Source organism: Triturus cristatus, chromosome 10 (genome assembly GCF_964204655.1).
Source record: "Triturus cristatus chromosome 10, aTriCri1.1, whole genome shotgun sequence".
Lineage (NCBI taxonomy): Eukaryota > Metazoa > Chordata > Amphibia > Caudata > Salamandridae > Triturus > Triturus cristatus.
In genome coordinates, this window is record NC_140593.1 from 274676045 (window position 1) to 274698894 (window position 22850).

Below are 22850 nucleotides of genomic sequence, written 5' to 3' on the forward strand. Positions count from 1 at the left end.
GGTCTCCAGGCGATGTGAGCCTCTTTATCCTCGCAGCAGAGACATGTAGGTGCCCAGGCTTCCTCTATCCTAGGGTTACTTATGCTTGCCTACATTGAGTGCTTCCTTCCACGGCAGCCTTCTTGTGAGCACTTGTGGCTCCGCGGCCAGTAAAGTGTCAGAGCTTTCAGCCGCTCGGGCGATCATTTGCAATCTCAGCCACAGATCAGCATCGTGAGTGACCCTTCAATCCATGTAGGAGGCAGCTGGGGGAGCACCTATAAGAGCTCGAGGGCGATCTTGTGCGGTGGAGCTCCGGGAAGTGGCTCCTACTCGGGTGCCATTTTGGCAATGCCCCCTGGTGTATTTGATTTAGGAGGGCCTTCATCACCTCAGCATTTTGCCTTGTCTCACTGGAGGAGTTCCCACTGATAGGAAAAAAAGACCATGGTGGACATTCAGGCCCTCGTTATGAATTTACTAGTAATCATCCTGGTAACTTCGGCCCTCTTAGTTACCTAGTCAGAGCATACCAATAACTCCAGAGGGCCAAAGGTACCTAAAGATTACAAGTGGGGAACTGAGAGTCCCTTTAGCTGTGAGGAATCTGTAATTCTGTGTCCATTCCCCTGCTAATTCCTCATTTGTCCAGAGACTTTCATACAGAGAGTTCAGCTCCTTTTTTAACAGATGAAATCTCCGAATGAAAATAAACAGATCTGATGTGTTCCCACAAATTACATACTTCTGATTGGGCCAGCAACAGCTTCTGATCACTATTAAGAGGCCCTCGTAATGAGTTATTTTGAGTTTGTTGGAGTGGTTCACCCACCTTGACAAACTTGTGGTTCCTGTGTACATTTACACATGGGGGCACCGCTAGGCTTTCCATCAACGGAGTCTCTGTAATGTCCTTCAGTGGGAACTTTAACCTGACAGCTCAGGCTGTCGCCCCACCCTACTTAGGACAGGCAACTAAATGTCTATGCACAGGACTCGCCACGCAACGCCTGGAGATCCCAGTTAGGGAACTTACACAGGGGTCCCCAGGCACAGTGAAGAAAATGTCTGTTCATGAGGACCATTGTTTATTTTTTATTTTGCAAGAACTAATTCCTGATTTGGATTCAGAAATTCATAAAGAACACAATTATATCACTGAACAACACTCCTTGTGTTCCTGCTTACCATAAGCAAGGGCTCTGCCTGTGATGCAAAGGCCAAATTGTCAATTGTCATCAGCTGCGAGGACACACAATATTTATGTACAGGAGGTTGTGTGGTATTGTTGATTGAATGCTCTTGAATGCAGAGCATGACATCTGACTGTTCTAACACATTGAGTGCTTCTCCTGACGAAGGACTAGAAACTGACGATACAGTGAGGAGCTATAGGAATAATTTGATGTCATGAATTCTTTTTAAATGAAAAAAACTATTGAGGAGATGAATGATGAGATGATGATTTAAAAAATTAGGTATACTAAATTAACTATATACATATATCTAAGGAGTTGTTGGATTACTTGCGTATGGATGAGTGATAAACAAGAGTTAAAAACACGACACATGGTGTAGGCTTTCAGCCCAAAAATATTGCGTGGAAGGACTTTCTTCAGTTTTAGAGAGAGCAAAATCTGGAGTACAATATTTCCTACCTACACTATCATGCAATGTGTGTCTAAAGCATTCCCTAATAGAACTCCCATCCCAGAGTAGCATACAAAGGATTGCAACCGGTTTATGAAAACAAATTTCAGCGATCCAAAAGTATGCATCTTACTGTACGTGTAGCAACCTCTGGAGCTTGGCCATTTCGAAGATGGACTGCAGGTACCCTCTTATGCAAAAGGCTTCCTCCTACAAGAGGTTTTCTCCACTTCTGTTTTTTCTTGAATTGAGTCAGTGCCAAACCCCCGATTTGAAGCGTTTATCTATTGTTGAGTAAGTCTCAAGTGCTTAAAATCTTGTCAACCTACCCAGAATGGCCACTGGGGGCATACTGCTAATGTCTACCTTGTCAGAGGACACCGCCTTGTTTTCATCCTGTTAGACTGGAATATGAAATACCTCTTGAAGACCTCGAAAACGTTGACCAGTTTTCCAGTTGTATGATCTGACTTGGCTACCTACAGGAACAGATCATCAGCATATATGAATATTCTATCATTCCATTCTGTATTCTACATAAATTATCTGACCAGGGAGTGACCACGCACCCAGCATAACAAATATAGAGTAAATAAAAGTGTGGGCAGGGGACATCCTGGCCTTGTGCTCTCCTGCAACTAGCAGGGCAGATAGAGATGCCATGTTGCCATGACTCTTTCCACTGATGGAGTTTAGAGCAGTCCAATCTATGACACAAATTCAGGCCAAAGCTCATTCTTTGTAGGACCATCAACATACTTTCTGGCTAGAGTGAGTTGAATGCCTTTTTGGCATGAAGGGACAGGTTCAGAATAGGTTCCACTATCATCCACAGGTTTCCCAGATCGTTGTGTTGCTGCCAGAGTTTTAGTATGTTTGACCTGTTGGGGATGAACCTGGATTGATCAAGATGAGTGAGATTTCTGATCACTTTGAGAAGCAGTTAGCCAGGATTTTCCCAAGAATTTTGATTGTACTGTTTAGCAGTGAGACAGACCTGTACAAACTACAACTGCTTCTAGTTCAATCTGTGTTATGGATCATTAAAATCTCTAGCATTTGGCCAGCTGAGTGATTAGTCAAGTTACTTGAGCAATTCTGCTGTTCATCTCTGGAAACCTAGAACCTTACCCGCCTTCAGCTGCAGTAAGGCTGAAATTGTCTCATTTTCTCTTAAATGCCCTTCCAACATTGCTCAGTTCTTCACATTAATTAAAAAAGACACTGCACTGGCTCAGATCATCCCAATCACTTACAGTCCTGGCACTTCAGATGGCCATATAGTAACCAGCAAAAACGCAGGCTATTGCTGCATCACAAGAAGCATCCTCCATCTGTGTCTGTTTTCAACGAATCCATTTGCTTTCCTCCTCTCTTTCACCGAGCGAAGGACGCAACCTGGTAGCTTTGTTACCCACAAACAATAAAAATAGTAGGTTGGGACCCTAACATGTAGTAGGATCCACAGGTGCATTTCTTCCACAATACTAACCCTATGGTGGAGGACATTCAGCCAGTGTTCTACTACATATTCAGAATTTCCTCTTAAAATTGGGTGATTTTCAGTTACCTCAACCCCTAAATCAGGCCCTCAATACCCCTTTGTTGTTTCATCAGCAACCAGCGTAGAATTCTCAATGCAGTGATAGGCGAGCAAGCCAACTTGCCACAAACTGGCATAGTCAAATCAAGAAAAGATATGTATTAGAATACTTTGGGCGAGTTTGAGCTCAGAAATGAAATTCATGACTACTTCTGAGATTTGTTTTTCATGGAAAGCTCTTGGTCATTTGGAACCCCAAGTATTCTTTGCATTTGAAACTCCAAACATGGGCCTTTTCATTTTCACCTTTAATTGCATTAGACTGGGATTTTTGTTGAGGTCTAGGATGGGGACATGGAGCAATTGAGGAGAAGCACATGCCCTTCTTCTTTTGCACTTGGTCATTGGTTCTGAAATTTGTGGAATAGCAAAGATGGTAAGGGTGGTAATGTTTGACCTTCTCTTGGAGAATGGTCAGGGGTAAATCCATTTAGCAATTTTTATGTGAGGAAGAAAATCTTAAAGGTGACTCGTTAGCCCAGAGACCCAATTTTTCCTTCTTTGGTTAGAAGAGGCTTCTTTTCATGATAAGCAGGCATACCACATGCGAAGTGCGGGGGGAGGAGAATTGGCTTAGTAAAGCTAAGAGCTCACTTGAGAACCCATAGGCCAGATGTGATTTTGATAATGGCTTTTTTTTTTACTTATTCTAACCATATTTCCAACTGTCACTCTTTAGAATAGGGAAACGTCCATTACAACACAGGCATTACATCGCAATGACTTTACAACGCAACTTTTACAACTCAAGTGCCTTTACAACGCATGCCATTACAACGCATGCCATTACAACGCATACCAACACAATGCATTATAAGGTTAGTAATGGAGAATTTAAAGTTTTGGGGTGGGTATAGGTTTTGGGGTAGTTGGGAATAGTAATCTTTAGCCCTACGCTATCCAACACTTTCCTTACTGTTGCACTCACTGGAGGGGGAATAGTAGGTTTTACCCCTACGCTATCCAACGCTTTCCCTACTGTTGCATTCATGGAGTGGGAATAGTAATTTTTACCCCTACGCTATCCAACACTTTCCCTACTGTTGCACTCACTGGAGGGGGAATATTAATGTTTACCCCTACGCTATCCAACACTTACCCTACTGTTGCACTAAAAGTATTATGCGTTGTAATGGTATACGTTGTAATGGAATGCGTGGTAATGGCAGTTTTAAAAAATGTGTTGTAATGGTATGCGTTGTAAAATCATGCGATGTGATGGTAGTTGCGTTGTAACAACTGCAATGTAAAAGCATGCGTTGTAATTGTTTGCGTTGTAACATCATATATTCCCGCCATATGATGGTCCAGTGTTACGACATGAACAGTCAAAATATTTACTTAAATCCAGCGATTGCTGTCTATTGTCTTAATTATATGATATAATTTATATTATAAGCATTATTCCACTCATTCGTAAATCATTGCAAAGGCAGGTCGCTAATGTGTATTTGTGATTTCACATTTATGGATGCATCTCAAATTCCGTTTACAAAATTATTACTTTATTGTTTCACTTTCAGTGGCTGCAAATAGTTTATGCTTCCATTGGAACTCTTGTCTTTGCTGTTGTAAGTATATTCACAGTGATCTTAATTTTATATTTGTAAACTTGTTTGTTTATTTAAAACATGCTACCTGTAATGTTAATGTAGATCCCAAAGGATGCTGTTCAGAACCGTTTTTTTCCCCACACATAGAATTCTGTGTACAATATCTGTACTAATGATGCACACTCAAGTGTTATTGTTGAGTTCAAATTAAACTTGTTCTTTGCCTCTACGTAGTCTTCTCAGCTTTACATTGAAATGTTCATATTCCCAACACTTCAGTAAGGAAAGATTGCTATTTGCACATTTTGGATTGTGTCTATGATTTTGCACATTTCTGACTTTCAAAAAAAGTGTAGTCCAAGGAAGTAGAGACTTTTGCAGCTTCCTAGCAGTACTTGCATAATGGAAATGTGGCAGTCTAAAATTTCCCATCTACAAATGTCACTGTTGTGTGTTTGCTACCTTAATGTTTCATTGTCAATGAAATCCCTTCCACTGTTCCCTTTACACTTACAAGGTTGATTTTCTCACGTCCTCATCTTAAAAATGAACCAGGAGCAAATCTCTTATTATTTTCAGAAACTACCTAAAAAGGTTTTCTGAATATCCACAAATGTGTGCCTTTATGTGTGTTCTCCACATCATGAAGGTCACTCTGCCCACAACTTGCCCCATTGAGAACAATTAAGGCATCGGGGACAGAATTTTGCCTTCATAAATTATTTATGCACCTAAATTACACATATGAGGTCCTATAAGAGTGAACGCCAATCTCCTTTCCCCGTCCTTCGAGGATTTTGTACAAAAAGTCTTACATATCTCATAATCTGGTGGGGTACAAATGGTCTGTAATTGAATACAGGCAGTTAGTGCATTGGACATAAGGATCATTTGCAACTATCTTTTTCGCCCAACGGATTTTACAGGGCTTGAAGAGGGCTTTCTTTCTCTTGCTCAGTCATGAGTGGCTGTTAAATGAAAATTACCTCTGGGCCTGCTACTCCCAAGACAAGGCCAAAGGGGACTACCTTTGAGTACTGCAACAAAGTCTGATGACAAGGTTTATTTAAAAAAGTAGCTATTAGGAAGAAAGCCAGTGTATCCAGAAGCTCTTGTCTGAAGAATAACTTAAAGACCCATTCAATTTCAGAAGTAGAAGTGGGACCAGAGCAGGTGCTGGAAATCATTGTTTATGGTTTAAATCTTTTTTATTTGCATTTCGTAACAAAGGCCAATAGTAAGCTATACATATGGGAAATCATTTTTTAAACGAGAAAAAAGCTCGGTAACATTCCTCTTTAAGGGTACATGCAGTAATTGTGTTTTAGCTAAGGTAGCATTTGGGGGGGCGGAGCTGGAGTTCAAACCCTCGTCACCTCATTGGTTGCTTTGTTGGTCTTGTAATAGGATGGATAGGCTGTACCTAGAACTGTTAAATTGACGGATTGCTCTCCCTTTGCTGATAGGCCCATTCCTATCCGCAAGATGTGGAATAATTCAAGCTTGTGAACCTAAAAAAAAAGAAGGGGATAATTTAATATTATGTGAAGAACATTCTCTCGCTCTCTCATTACACCAAATGGGGTGATCTACTCGTAAGGCTTGGATTGTGGAAGAATCTCAACATGATGAAAATTGTCTTTTGGCAAATATTCAGTGTGCATATAATGATGTGTACATAAAATACTAAGGGCCATATGTAGGTAACATACTATTTACCGATTCATAAATACCGAATTTTACCGATTCGGTATTTATGAATCGGTAAATAGTATGTAGGTAAATAATCGGTAATTATTACCGATTCGGTAAATATCGGTATTTATGAATCGGTATTTACCGAATCGGTAATAATGCATCCCTTCCCATTCATTCCTATGGGCCTGGAGGCCCATAGGAATGAATGGGAAGCCAGTTACTATTACCGATTCGGTAAATACCGAATCGGTAATAGGGGAGGCATTATCATGGGTGGCAGGGTGTCACATTGACACCCTGTTGCACCCCTGATTCGTGCATGTGTGCACATGTGGCACACATACATGCCCTAAGGGCATGTATGTCTGCCACATGGCACTTTACAAATAGCACAAAAATGCTTTTTGTAACGTATTCGTCATTTACCATCAACTTGTAGTTGGTGGTAAATAACGAATCCAGACACCAATAATGCACTCACTTGAGTGCCCCCTACATTGCATTTCTGGATTCGGTATTTACCGAATCGGTATTTTACCGATTTCTTAAAATTCCGATTCGGTAAATACCGAATCCAGAAATCAGCCACCTACATCTCAAGTGCCTCAATACCGGTCGGTAACGGGATATTTACCGATTTTCGGCCGTTACCGACCGGTATTGAGGTACCTACATGAGGCCCCTAAATAAGGTGTTCATATATTTGAAACATTTAGTTTGTCTTCCCATGGGAAGGAAAAAACTCTTTTCAATCAAGAAATTTCAGCACAAAAGGCAGAGTTTACAGTGCCAGAAAAGTATCACCGAAGCTTATATGGTTTCAAACAGGAAACCATTGTCAAGCAGAGAACATCTGATTCCCCAAGCTCAATCAAAATTGAGTCAGAATCTTAAGATGACATAAAGTTAACCATCATCCTGGATGCAGAGAGAAAACAAAACATAAAAACAGCTTAATAAATACTTACAAATTAGACAATACAAGAAATCTGCAGATGTTGTAATTATGTGTAAGGCAGCTTCTGTCTTGAAAATACATACATGTGAGATGAAGAGGCATGAAGAGAACCTATAACTTGAAACAGACTGCAATGGATAGAAAGGGTCTGCTGTTGTTGAAGCAAGTAAACCTTTGGAGTGCCAAATAGTAAGGTCTGGAATTACCTCTGAGAAAATAATCTGATAAAAATTGTCTTGAGAAAGAAAAATATAAGAAATCATCCCAGATACTGTTTTTGACCAAATCTTAATGGGCAATAGGAGTTATCTGAAAGTATTAAAAATCTGTAAGTTGGCAGAATGCATCTAGAAAATAGAGAAGTATTCATGAAAAACTTGAGTCTTTTAAAACAAAAAAAAAACAAAAACCTTTCCTTAGGAATGACCGTTTTGCATTGGTATAAATTGCTGAGTAATATTGCAGGCAACATTGGTTTATCTAGCAGGTATAATGTAGGCTCTGTTGGATTCCATGTAAAATGTATAGTCTGAAATGATGACAGGTGATATTTTGGATGGGGACAGTAAATGCACCAATAGATTAAGTTTTTAAAACTTGATAGGGAGTGGTGCGGTGGGCTCATCAACAAAGAGAATATTCTGTTACCTGCTGGACCAATTAAGCGTGTTGAATTTGGGGGGTTTTGGGTGGGGGGGGGGGCTTTTTGAACCTGAAAATTGATTGTAGTTGGGTGCAGGATTCACATGAATTGGCCCAACTCTAGGTGGATATGTCTTGCTGCAAAACATATATTTACTGAAGAAGGATCACCCTGAATTCTGCACAAAAATGTCACCAGCCAAGGTCCTCCTTTTCATGGTAGGTAGTGCTGGTGGTTATTCTTCTAGAATGACATTTCCAATATGTCATGCTTGATTCCAAGCAGGATTAGGAGGGTCTATGGGTGGTCGCAGATTGGACACACAGGTAGTACCCCCTACAATGCCTCTAGCTATGTGCCTAACCAGGAGCATGGAGCATTTCTTGGTTCTGCAATTAATGAAATTACATCTTGTGCAAGAGGTTTGTCAAACTTGAAAGGTGATCTCAACCTCAATATGCATAAAATGCAACAACAGTATAGGGAACAATGGATATGCCGAGAAGGTCTGGTTGAATGACCTCAGACTAGTCAACACACCGCATGGCAGACATCTCCTATGGGTTGATTTCTGGTACAGCAACTGTTGGACTTGGCCCTTTTTGCAAGGTCATCCCAGGACTTTTTTCCTTCGTACTGTATTTTTTTCTGACCTGTTGTTGGTGGTTTTATGACTCTGGGCACTTTACCACTGCTGATCAGTGCTAAAGTGCATATGCTCTCCCTGTAAACTGTTGTTATGGATTAGTGATTTAATGATTGGCATATTTGATTTACTTGTCAGACCCTAGAATAGTGTACTGTGTGTGCCCAGGGCCTGTAAATCAAATGCTGCTAGTGGTCTGCAGCACTGATTGTGCCACCCACAAAAGCAGCCTGTAAAATGTAACTCTGGCCTGCCATTGCAGAGCTTGTGTGCAGTATGGACTGCCATGTCGACTTGGCAAGTACACCGACTTGCCAGGCCCTAACCTTCCCTTTTCTTACATGTCAGTCACCCCTAATGTAGGCCCAAGGTACCCCTGTGGACAGGGTGCAGTGTATGTGAAAGGTAGGACATGCTCTGGTGTGTGTGGCATGTCCTGATAGTGAATTACTGCCAATTTCGGTTTTTTCACTATTGCAAGGCTACCTGTTGCCATAGGACAGAATGGGGAGTTTGTTTATAACATCTTATAAACATAACCGCCGCTGGGAACAAGGTAGGAAAATAAAGTTTAGTATGCCTGAACTCAGAATGTTAAAATGCATCTTTTAGTGAGGGGGATTTTTACATTCTGTGTTTGAAAATACCACTTTTAGAAAGTAGGTATTTTCTTGCTTAGCCATCCAGTATGTCCCTGCTAGGTTTGTGTATTGCATGTCTGGCTCTGGAGTGTCAGGGGCTGGGGAGGAGCATTGGCTCCAGAGATCCTAATGAGTCAGAGCTGGGCTGAATAGTACTGGTCTGCATTTGGAGTGGTGGGAGGAGTAGTACCTGCACCTGAATAGAGCTGTGCCTGCCTTCCACAATGATGGCTCCGCCCCCTGTGGCGTGTCCGGAGCCAGGGCTCACACAGTGAACCAAAAGCCGACACGTGTTTCGCCCTAGTGGCCCATTGGCCGTGGGCTTTTTCAAGGCGATGTGAGATAATCATCAAGGTCTTCCTGTGAATGTCAAATAGTTTGTCTCTGCGGTCCGCACTAGGGCGAAACACGTGTCGGCTTTTGTTTTTTTTCTCTTCATATTTTATATTTGCACTCTTTTGACAAAAAATACAAATAAAACCAAACAAGTGATTTCGATTCGAGAAATTTTTGATGTGGATTATCCATTGATGTGGATCACTTAAGAAGGCACTACCCTCTACCGTTTCTTAAATCTTTAATTAGTATTTTGTAAAGACAAGTATAACAGAAGCCGCCACCTAAATCCACCGGCCGGTGGGGTGCAGTTGCAGTAAATTGAAAAGAAAGAATATAGAGAAAGAAGAGTAGGAAACAAAAAGGAGAGGGGAGATTAGCCTACCATATTCAGGTATTGTGTTGTGGTCCGTGCTGGTACCATGGGGGCATTTGGGGCATTCAGGATCAACCGCTTCCATACGACTGTGGGAGAGGAGCTTTAGTAAGCTGGAGCACCCGAAGGTACTTCGGGCAGGTGAGTTCTGTAAATTTGGAGGACAAAAACTCTATAGTGGTGCCCCATGTTTTATCAAACTTAGGGAGAAAGTGAATTAGGACAGCTGTAATCTTCTCCATCCCCAGTGTTTCCCTTAGTCTGTATAGCCAGTCTAGTCTGGAAGGTATATCCACAGTCCCCCACCTCGCCAACAATGCCTGTTTGGCTGCACCCAAAGCCAGGGTGATTGCTCTCCCACGCCAAGATCTAAAGAGGGTACATTAAGGCGTTGGGGAGTCCTAACAAAATGAAGGAGGGAAGTTTAGGTAGGTCTGTATGGTGTATTGAATTTATCTCGTGAAGGAATGCATCCCAGTAGCCTTGTATCTTTGGATATGACCCTAGCATATGTGTAAGGGTGCCCACTTGGCCACATTGACGCCAACATTGCCCAGTCTCTCCCGGTTTCCATCTGGCTAGCCGTGCCGGCGTATAATTCCAATAATGCACAATTTTTAAAAACATTTCGTTACCCGCAGTACTGCAGGAGGATGCCCGGTCCCTGTAGATGACGTCCTGCCATTCCTTGGGGGAGAATTCAGACTCCAATTCCACCTCCCATCAGTGCTGTGCAGGGGACTTACTATACTGCTTGGGGATGTTTAGGAAAGAGTAGATATCTGACAGTAGTCGCTTATCAGATATTCTTGTAATGAACAATCGCTCAAATTTGTTCAAGGGACGGCACGCGTGGGGGTGCACCTGTGGCTGGGTCACCCAGTGGCGGAGAGCCAAGTATTGCCAGTATGCGTTCCGGGGGATCCCAAAGCCTGTGATGAGGCTAGCAAAATCCATCACTCCCTTCTCATCGAAGAGATCTCCGATAAGTTTACAGTTGGCCTCCTGCCAGTGAAGATAACCGTTATCCTTCCTTGCCGGAGGGAAATCCGGGTTTCCTATAAAGGGAGTCAAGGGAGACAGAGGAGTTGAGAGGCTGTACGGCTCCTGTACGCTATCCCACACTCCCAGTGTGGTTCTCAGGACCGGGGAAATATAGGCCCCACTAGGTCGATGCCGCCAGGGTAGCCATGGAACTTTCCAGATGTGCATGCCCGCGATTGAACGGTCGATGAAGCACCAGTGCTTCTCCGACTCCAATTGAGCCGCTTAAAAGTAGTGTATCAGGTGTGGGGCTCCCAGTCTCCAATCCTCCTGCTGGAGATATGTCAAGTGACAGGCCATTCGCACTTCCTCAAACGAAATTGTTATTAAGGCGTTGTAGTTGTGTAAGCATAGTGGGTGGCGGTCGTAGTGGCAGTGTCTGCATCACATATAGGATGCTCAGAAGTATGGTCATTTTGATAGCTGCCAATCTTCTCAGCCAGGACATAGTATGCTTCCTCCAGTTTGAGAGGTCACCCCTGACCTCCGACAAGAAAGCATAATTCACTTGGGCTATCTTGTCTAGAGTGATAAATAACTGCAGTCCCAGGTACTGGACCCCCTCGGTCGCCCACCTGAACGGGAACCACGCTGCAGTTCCTGCTGCTCCGTCCTGGGGAGAGTCCAGCTCTGAGCCTGTGTTTTAGTGATATTGACCTTGAAGCCCGAAGCGCGACAAAAGCATTCTAGCTGCTCCATCAAGGGGGGGCAGTGAAGTCATCGGCCGAGTTAAAAACAAGACCACGTCGTCCGCGTAAAGTGAAATTCTATGCTCTCTATCGCCCATTCTGTTCCCAGTGATGGTTGGATTTTGGCATATCCTTTCTGCAATGGCTCCATATATCGAGCAAAGAGCAAGTGCGATAAAGAGGAGCCCTTCCGCGTACCTCTTTTTTTTTGTTGAAGTATCTTTATTGGCATTTTGCAAGTTTTGTAATACATTTCGTTTATGGAAGCAAAGCAATCTTAAAATCAAATAATTCAATAGCAGCAACAATACAGTGCTGAAATACATTTTCAGCGTCCATATAAAGGATCCAAGAGGAGAATCTGATTAACAATATACATTTTGTTGGACCCAGAGGGGTGTTGCATAGCCCATATTCCAGCAGAAGTCTGTCACCTCCAGATTTAGACCAGATTCCTCAGTACATGCTTCACAATAGTTTGTGCTCGAAAATACACAGTTTGAGAGTACCCATCAACAGATCCAGGTACCAGTATAACATCTGTGATTTACAAATTGATACTTCAATTGTCTAAAAACAATTCCAACAAAATGAAAACACAAGGAACCAATTAACCCAACTTAAACAAAAAGAAAAGAAAAGCAAAGAAAGACCTTATGCAGAGGGGGGAAATATATCGTAGACATCAGTACAAAAATGTGGTGAAGGCACAATAAAATGAAGTGTCACAGAAGGCTGCAAGCAGTACAACATGGGAAAGGGGTCCACATCTGTAGGTAAATCTGCCCAATCCCAGACGCAGGTGGCCAAGTAGTCCCCCATACATTATTTTGACAACAGGAAATGCCGGCTCCCTAAACTTGTCAATTGCCGTGTACCTCTCCTAATGCAGAACGGCCTAGAGGACATTCTGTTGACCCTAATCCTCGCCTCTGGATCCCTATACAAGCAATCCACCCATCTCAGAAATCTGTCCCCCGCTCCGAATTTACGCAGGACCCATTGCAGGTACGGCCAATGAACTCAGTCGAATCCCTTCTCGGCGTCAATCGAAAGGAGCACCGCGGGTGTCCAACAAATGGCAGACCCGACGAGTCCCATCACTGCAGTTGTGTTCCGGAATGAACCCCGACTGATCGGGGTCGATCAAGCCTTGCATATGTGGCACCAGCCGGGCAGCCAGTATGCTTGTAAAGATTCACAGGTCAACGTTTAATAAAGAGATAGGGAGGTAAGCTGCGCAGTCTAGTGGATTCTTGCCCGGTTTAGGGATCACAACCACCTCTGCCATGGCCATAGTCGGGGTCAAACTACCAGTATCACTAAAAGACTTAAAAAATCGTACCAGAATCGGGGCAAACTCACTGGCAAATGTCTTATAAAATTCGGTTGAGAATCCGTCCTCCCCAGGGGCTTTCCCGGACGCAAGAGCACGGAAGGCCTTAAGGACCTCGTCCATGCGGACATCTGCATCCAGACTCGTCGGCTGTAGTGGGGGAAGAGATGTCACCGGGACATCACGCACATAGTACTCGGCTGCTCCCGTGTCTGAAATGTCAGCGCTACTATATAGATCAGTGTAAAAGGACTCAAATCTGCCTGATGTATCACCGTCTGCATGCAAAATTTCTCCCTGGGCGTCTCTAATTTCTACAATACGCTGAGTATTCGTCTGTGCACGGAGTACGTTTGCAAGGAGTTTCCCGGCTTTACTACTCCCGGCATAATACCTCTGTTTGGTCTGCAGGAAGGAATATTCAGCAAGAACGAAGTCAAGGGCTTTCAGCTGTTGTCTGGCGGCGTTAAGTTGTCTCCTAACTTGTACGGCTCCCGTCCTACAGTGCACTCCCTCCAGCTCTTTGACTTGCGATTCAAGCTGTTTCTGTTTTTCTTTTCTGCATTTATTGATTCCTGCAGCTATTGCAATAAATCGTCTTTGAATGACCGCCTTTAAGGCGTCCCACAAAAGAGCGACCGAGGATGCTCCATCCTCGTTAATCTCAAAATATGACTTTATTGTCGCCCGTATTTCTTGGACGTTAGCCTCATAAGTGAGCAGTTTATGGTTGAGTCTCCCCTGTCCGCTTTCACAGGGCGCCGCCCTGAATGTGCAACTCTAAACTGACTGGCGAATGGTCTGAGGGGGCAGCGGTTCCTATCGTGACCCCCCCTGTGGCTTTCGTTACTCTTGGGGATGTTAAAAATCAATCTATGAGGGCATATGTTTGGTGAGCCGATGAAAAACACGTGTACTCCCTAGCGTTAGGGTAACTCTGTCTCCACACATCACTCAGACACAGGTCCCTCAGGTTTCGCCGCATGGCATCAGATAGCGCCCCGTGTGCCCCTGTCTTTATACGGCGCGATCTAGCTGTGCATCGGGTACTATATAAAAATCCCCCCCTATGATGAGGTCTTTGTCTGGTGACTCCAGAATAGCATCCAAGGTGTCATTGAGAAACTCCTCCTGGCACTCATTCAGGCCATATGTGGCTGCAATGGCGTAAATGTGGTCACCCACACCCACCCTCAAGCCCAGAAATCTACCCGGTACCTCCAACGGTATGTCCAAAACCTTGCCCGGAAAGTGAGTGGCAAACAACACCGCTACTCCCGCCTTCTTGTCACCAGATGAGGAGAACCATCTGGAGCGGAGGCGTTTCCAATCTGCTCTCAATAAGATGGTCTCTTGTATAAGGCAGACATCGCATTTCAGCTCTCTCAAGAGAGCCAATAGCTCACGCCTCTTAACTGGGGAGTTAAGGCCCCTGAAAATAAAATTCAAGATATTCACTTTGACTATCGGCATGTGACTAAGGGGTGACTTTGAGCCTATGGTGTATCACTCGGACTTTGACAGTAAACCCCAGCCCTCCAAAGTCCTCCCCCGCCTCCTCTCCCATCAGCGTGTGGATCCTGCCGTCCCCACGGGCGCTCTCCCCACACCCACTCCAACTGAGGTCTCATGCTGCCCTACTGAAGGCCTACCTCTAACCCTAATGGGAGTAGAGAGAAATGGGCAGAAAAAAGTATAGAAGGAAAAATTAAAGTAGAACGATAATCCCATTAATCGAGAGCAGTAAAAGTGCCCTCCAACAGGAACTAAGCACAACAATGTGCATGGGTCTGTATATCCGACGATCGGTGTTCCTCTCCCACATGTGGGGCTCCCTGCCGTGGCCGATTTCTTTGAGGTTGGGACCCCTCCAGAGGCTAACAGAGCTTCAGCCGAGCCATCTGCAGGACATCGAAACTCAGTCACTCTTAGGGTCTCCAGAGTCCCCCTTGCCTCGCAGTTTACGGATCAAAGCCTCTCTCTCCTGCTGCTTTTTGAGCTCTGTGGGTTGTGTGGGCTTCCCCTCCCAGTCCTCCGGTGTCTTCTCATGTTAGCCGGCTTTGAGGGCATTGTCGTCGACTGCCCTCCGACTCCTCTTCATCCAGATTGTCACCAAGTATATCCCTCACGTCTTTTAGGGATTTCACTATACACAATTCTTTGTCCCAGGTGAAGGACAGGCTGAAAGGGTGTCCCCACTGGTAGCGGATTCCTTTGTCCCTCAAGAAAGAAGTAAGCGGCTGCAGCACCCTTCGGCCTTGGAGAGTGAGAGGTGAAAGATCTTGGTAGACACCAACCAGGAGGCCGTCAAATGTAATCGTTCCCTTGTCCCTAGTTGCTTTCACAATGAGTTCCTTCTGCCTGTTCGAGTGGAAGCAGGTAAGAATATCTTGCTGCTGGCCATGGCTCGTCGCTGGACTTCCTCCCCGGTGTCTGCGGTCTAGAATAATTTCTCAATCCCCGAGGTCTGGAGCTGCGTGTGGGAAGAAGCGCTCCACCTAGTCTTCCAGTTTCCCTTGTTCTGCCTGCAGAAACACTCCCTTGATACGAATGTTGGACCTCTGGGAACGGTTTTTCAGGTCTTCCAAGCAGTGATGCAGCTCGTCATGCCGGTCTTTAAGCTCCAATAGTTCTTAGACCTGTTTTGTAAGTTCCTCCTATCTGCAGTCCCCTGCTCGCTCAAGGGAGTCCACCCGATCCTCAATCTCTTGCACATCTTCCGTGAGCTGCTTAACATCATAGGCCATTTCCTGGCACAGAACCGCAAAATCTTCTCTCAGGGAGCCGAAAAGTTGCTCCAGAAAGCCCCTTGTGATGGGCTCCGTCGCCGAGTCGCTTACTGTCTCCGCCTCCTTCTCCACTGCGAGCTGGTCCGTCCTGTACATGTATGCTTTCTTAGAGCCGGCCAATGCTTCACAGGGTCACTCAAGCTGGTATTGTTCCTCCAGGCAGGCTGGACTTGCGTGTCTAGCCGCCCCCTTGAGCAGTCAGCTCCCAGATCCAAATCTCCACCTCAGTTTGTGGTTGAGCGAGCACACCGGGTGCCAGTCGGTAAGTCACATCCAGGAGCCAGACCAAGGCCACTTCTTTTTAAGCTAGTAAATTACAGGGACAGAGATACTATTCTGAGAGAAGCAAATAAGCTGATATCAGGATACAAAACAACCAAATCATGCTTTTCCCGCACTCAACCGTACAAGTGCAGAGGCGACGGGGATCTTTCAGTGCAGTGAAGCGCCAGTACAGAGAATTAGACATCTGTTACTCCCTGATATTCCCGGCCAACTACTGGTGGCCGCGAAAGGGTCCACTCGCTTCTTTGATGCACCCTCCAACGTTTGGGACTGGGGGGAGGAATCGGGCCTGCTGACGGGACCCAAACCATCCACTGATACCTTGCCACCTCGGCGAGGTAGGAGAAACTGCTGCTGCAGCAGGAGAAGGAGCCCAAACCATACAAGGCCACAAGCAGTGACCCCTGACCTAGAACTAAGACTATTGGAAAGACAAGAGGCTATGCATGTAGTTGTAGCAATACGGTCCACATCCCCGAACTTCGATCACAAGACGAGATCCACCCTTTCACTGAGCGAGGCTGCGTCTATGCCCGCAAGATCCGAGGACCTATATTCCCAGCAGCTACCAGACATCAGATGACGTAATCTGAACATTCATCATTAACCTGATAAGTGAACGCTATCACATACTATGTAACTGCTGCATTGTATTGTTTTCGCTATATAACATGCCAAATACATGCTTAGTACACAGGAAGATTAGCCAACACACATTAAAATACGAAGCCCAAACAAGACACTTCATTCCCATTAACCAGGCCACGCGCACACCCACATCTACAATTCAGATGGGATCATCAGATGCTCTAACAGAACATCGAGGGGGCAGCAAGAATGCTTAGGTTTGCACCACACCCCCCCACAGCTAGACACAAACCAGCACAGTAGTTGCCACAGTTGGGTCTCTTAGTTTGGACGAACACTGACACCGAGTTTGCCCTCATAAAGTTATGCAGAATGCAGTTAAACCCTTTGTTCTGATTTTACTTTTGACATCCCAAGGAGCTTTAAATGACCACCTCGTCCCCTGCCACACCTCCACTCTCCCATGCATCAGGGATAATATCGCTCTCCCATGGCACAGACAAACATTCTTACATGGAATGTGAGGGGAATGCACACGCCTACCTGCAGATATTCCATATATTCATATTCATATCTACAATGCAGATCCGCCAACATAACCCTCCTGCAAGAAACACACCTTACCCAGACAGAAGTTGATCGCCTCCGCCGGCGTTGGAGGGGGGCAAGTATATGGCACTAAATCCTCCTCCCAAGCACAAGGGGCATCATTATGAATAAAGGCGGGGGTCCCTTATGTAAAAAAGGAGACGATTATAGACCCGTAGGGCAGATACGTATTTGTGAATGACAGACTGAATGGTCAAGTTCTCCTCATGGGCTCTGTATATGCCCCTAATGTGGAGCAAGTTTCATTTCTTAGTAAATTAACTTGGGTTTTTGTCAGATGGAGTGGAGTCCCATGGCTCATAGGGGGTGACTTAAACTCGGTATTAGATGTAGAGCTAGACAGGTCATTCCCACCCCTAACAAGAACCACAGATACATCCAACGCGCAGACGCTAACTGAATGGCTAGCTCATTGGTCACTGACCAACATCTGGCGCGCCCCTAACCCCAACACACGCATCTACTCGTTCTATTCCCCTGTACACAGGCTACATGTCAGATTGGATCGGGTGGTCGGGTCACAGACCCTTTCCCTGAGGAAATTAGAGGCGCGATAGCAACACTAGCAATGGGGAAAACTTCTTGGCCAGACGGGTTCCCAGCGGTATTTTATATGGCATAAACCACATCTCTGACCCCGCGCCTACACGCACTCTGCACTACAGCTCTGAACGAGCAGAGATTTCCCCTGTCTACGCGTGAGGCGAGTTAAGTGTCATTGCTCAAGCCAGATAAAGATCCCACAGACATGGGCTCCTATAAGCCACTAGCCCTTCTCAACATTGACTACAAGGTATTGGCAAAGGTCCTAGCTGACAGGCTCGTGCAGGTGGTCTCTACTCTGGTCCACGCAGTCCAAAACGAGTTTGTACCCTCTCGAAGTACCTCTTTGAATCTGAGTCGCAACTTATTCTGTGCCTCGCTGGCCACACTCAGGATGCCTAATACTGGATCTTGAGAAAGCATTCAACTCTTTGAAATGGGAATTCCTATTTGCCGATTTGGCGAGATGCAACCTGAGAGACACGTTTATACGCATGGTACGGTTGCTGTACCTGCACCGACGGTCAGAGTAAGAACAGGCCCCTATATCTCCAACCCGGTCATGGTGAGAAGAGGGACCAGGCAAGGATGCTCTATGTCTCCCCATCTTCTTTGCGCAAGCTATAGAGCCATTAGCAGAGGCAATCCGCACTGGGATAAGCGAGGGCATCCCATTAGGTAACGGTATACATTATTATTATTATTTTATTTTAAACATTTATAAAGCGCGGCTGACACCTTGCAGGTTTCCTGGCGCTGGTGAATACTCTTAACTGAGGGGAACAAATAGCGAGGAGCGGGAAGAAGGGGCCGTTTCTAAGGGAATAACCACGTCTTGATGCGTTTCCTGAAAGGGAGGAGCTGTGAGATTTGACGAATATCAGGAGGCAGACTGTTCCACAGCTTAGCCGCTGCGACTCTGAAAGATCTGCCCCCCGTCCTGACTTTGTTATATTTAGGAACAATCACCAGACGGGCTGAGGCTGAGCGAAGAGCTCTGGAAGGGGTATACCATGTAAACATGGCCTGCAGAGGTTTGGGTCCAGCTCCATGGAGCGCTTTAAAAACAAGGCAGAGGGACTTGAAGGCCACACGTTGTTTAAGCGGAAGCCAGTGTAATTCAGCTAGGGCCGCTGAGGCTGAAGATCTCCTAGTCCAACCCAGAACTAATTTGGCTGCGGCCGACTGAACTCTTTGAAGTCGGTCAAGCAGGGCAACTGGGGAATCAAGTAACAGCGCGTTGCAATAGTCCAGGCGACTGAGGATGGTGCACCTGACTATCTGCTCCCGAGCTTGTACGGGTAGCAATGGCATAACTTTGCGCAGGGAGCGCAGGAGAGCTGTGCACATTCCCACCGTTTTAGCAACTTGGGTTTCAGTGTTCATTTTATCATTCAGTGTGGCCCCAAGGTTGCGAACCGATGTAACTGGCCGAGGTTTATCTACTGTTTCCGGGGGCCAAAAGTCGCTGGGGAATTGCCGAGGAATGCGACTACCTGCACAATACAAAACCTCCGTTTTGGAGGAATTAAATTGCAGCGAGTTATTGTGAAGCCACCCAGCCGTCTCTCTTAAGCAGTCGTGAAAGGCTGCAAGGGGGGTAGAGTCTTCTCCCTCCCAAGAGAGGATGAGCTGGGTGTCATCCGCATAGTTGATTGTTTTTAACCTGTATGCCTTTATCAACGTGATCAAAGGTCTAAGGTACACGTTAAAGAGAATGGGGCTGATGGAGGAGCCCTGGGGCACCCCATGAGGGACAGAAGAGAATATAGATTGATAAGGGGGGAGAGACACCGCCTGTCTCCTGTCCCGTAGGAAGGAGTGGAACCAAAGTAGGGCAGTGCCGTCTACCCCAGCCGTCCGTAGTCGCTCCAACAGGACCCCATGGTTGACCGTATCGAAAGCGGCAGACAGGTCCAACAGGATCAAGGCTACTGCCTGGCCCCTGTCTGCCCGCAGACGAAGGTCCTCCAGAGCTGTCAAGACAGCTGTTTCAGTCCCGTGAGCAGGACGAAAGCCAAACTGAAAATCGTCCAGAATCTGATTTTTCTCCAGATGAATGGAGAGACAGGTGCTAACCCAGCGCTCTACAATTTTTGCTGGGAAAGGCAGGAGGGATATAGGCCGGTAATTGGACAAACAGTCAGGGTTCAAGGAAGGTTTTTTTTAACAGTGGGGTGATGAGGGCCTCCTTCCAGGAGGATGGCACAAGCCCGCAGTGTAAGGATTGATTGCAGATCCTGCAGAGGGTGACAAAGAGGTCAGAACCAAAACTCTTCCAGACTTTCGGAGGCACCGGGTCAAGAGGGGATCCGGAGGTGATCCCAAGTGCCAGCCTTTCAAATTCAGGTTCTGGGATGGGGGGAAACTCCCGCAGCATTTCCATGAGAGGAGAATCAGAGTGCACCGAAACAGGATCACTAGTACATGCTCTAGGTGTAATGAGACCACCTAGGGGAGGGGAGGAGTTCAGATTGAGAATAATAGTGTCGATTTTGTTTTTAAAAAATAGCGCAAGGTTATCGCAGAGGGCTTGAGTAGGAAGGGTAGATGTTATGGCACAATCAGGGTGGGTAAGGTTTTTGAGAATCTGAAAAATGCTTTTAGAGCTGTTGGGGGCATTGCTGATCGTAGTGCAGAAATAGTTGGCTTTGCTCTGATTAATGGCAGTTTTATATGCTTGGAGATGGTTTTTCCAGATAGCTTTATTCGAATCGGAGTAGCCTTGTCTCCATTTCCTCTCTGATTGTCTGCAGGCTAGTTTAAGAGATTTCAGAGAGTCGTTAAACCAGGGGGCAGGAGCTCTGCTTTTTGCTTTGCCTTTCTTCTGGGGGGCAAGAGAGTCTACGGTGGAGGTGATTGCTAGACAGAAGGCTTTGAAGTTGTTCTCAACCGAGTTGGTGGGGGAGAAACTGTTTTCAACACTGAATACAGTGCCCGCCGCTCTTAGTTTGTCAAGGGCTTTCCAATCTCTATACAGAAAATCTGAAGTAGTGCTACGTGGGGGCCTTTTAGCTTTATCACATGAGATGTGGTCGGTCCAACACATGGGCAGGATGTCACCCAGGTGTACCAACTGGGAAGAGGCAAAAATTAAATCCAGTTGGTGCCCGGCAGTGTGGGTGGGTTTGTTAACCAATTGTGAGAGGCCGACTCCATCACAGGAAAGCACTAAGTTGTGCAGTGCGTTATCCAGGCTGCCGTTGGACCAGAGATTAAAGTCTCCTAAAATGATTAGTTTGTGGTGAGAAGTGGCCAGATTAGTGAGAGTAGTGATTAGCGATTGTTGCTGCTGGGCGTTGAAAACCCCAGGGGGGCGGTAGCAGATAATAGCTGTCACGGTGTCTCCATGGTGACAGTTAATCGAAACGCCAAGGAGTTCCGTTCCGGCAACCGGGTCTATGTCAAGGATGGCAATCGACCAGGATGCTCGGAAGATGACCCCCACTCCCCCGCCACGGCCCTTTGGCCTGGGGAGATGCAGTACTTTAAAATCTTGAGGGCACGCGAGACCGAGGTCGACGTTGCAATCTGCATGCGTCCAGGTCTCAGTGAGAAATAGCGCGTCCAGATGATGGGCGTCAATGAGCAGTTGGATTTCATTGGCATGTTTTGGTAATGACCTGACATTGAGAAGGCCGCAAGTTAGAAGGCCCTGACTGGTGAACTCGTGCAGGGGGAAGGCAGTATCAAGAAATGATAACTGACCCTTATGTGCGAAGTCTCTCAGACGGAGAAGGGACTCACGCGCCAAATGTGGGAGGGGGGCGGCGGCTGGCGGAGGGATCAGGGCAGGGAAAGTTGCCCCAGTTGCGTCCGAGGCGCGGACGAGCGCAGACGAGCTTGCCTTAAGCGCGTCTTCGGCGCGCAATCGTCGCGCCCGCTGCGCTCGTCCGCTGCGCTTCCGGCTGGTACTCATGTTTTGTAGAGTGGAGTTGGCAGTGGGAGGGGGGGGGGCGTGGCCACCCGAGGTGGGCGTGTCCCTCACGCAGGGAATGGCGGCAAGACTCGGGTCAGGGCAGAGACAGCAAGCGATCTGCTTCCCTGCGCCGACCAGGTAAAGACCGGAGAATTGTGCAAATTAGCTTATTTAAAAAATACAGAGAACAAATAAACACAGTATCAGTCACAATTTGTTTAAAAAAGAGGAGCTCCCGGCTAGTTCGCCTCAGGAGTGTTCACGAGTGAGTGGGAGCGGCGCTTGCAGTCAGCGCATAGTTATAGCATCCTGGGAGGGGGGGGGGCGTGGCCACCCGAGGTGGGCGTGTCCCTCACGCAGGGAATGGCGGCAAGACTCGGGTCAGGGCAGAGACAGCAAGCGATCTGCTTCCCTGCGCCGACCAGGAAAGACCGGAGAATTGTGCAAATTAGCTTATTTAAAAAATACAGAGAACAAATAAACACAGTATCAGTCACAATTTGTTTAAAAAAGAGGAGCTCCCGGCTAGTTCGCCTCAGGAGTGTTCACATATGATATCTTTGTATGCAGATGACCTACTGTTATACACGAGAGACATCAACCAGACCCCCTTGCGTCTGGCACATATACTGGGAAACTTCACCTCCATATCAGGGCTAAAAGTCAATGCCACCAAGTCCTGTGTCTGTCTTTTCAGCGAGGCGAGTTGGGACCTGGGGTATGTCCTAAATGGGGTACGCGTGCAATGGAAGGCAGACACATTCCGCTACCTCGGCATAAGTGTGTATCGGCAGCGAACAGACTTACTAGACGGCAACCCAAGTAGAGCATTGAACGTTGTCCGCTCCCAAATGTCATTTTGGAGCAGACTCCCGCTATCCGTGACAGGTAGAGTAGACCTCACTAAAATGGTGATCCTTCCACAGTGCCTATACTACTTTATGAACCTGCCACTATATATTCCT

The 22850-nt window shown here is 46.1% G+C and overlaps 1 protein-coding gene across 1 annotated transcript in view; it reads left to right on the forward strand.

Moving 5' to 3' along the window:
* LOC146789314 (protein lifeguard 1-like) overlaps positions 1-22850 on the forward strand; it is a 287971-nt gene that overhangs the window by 235517 nt on the left and 29604 nt on the right. Inside the window, exon 9 of the mRNA XM_085631062.1 lies at positions 4756-4803. Coding sequence (XP_085487188.1) covers positions 4756-4803 — 48 coding nt within the window. The remainder of the gene's footprint in view (positions 1-4755; positions 4804-22850) is intronic.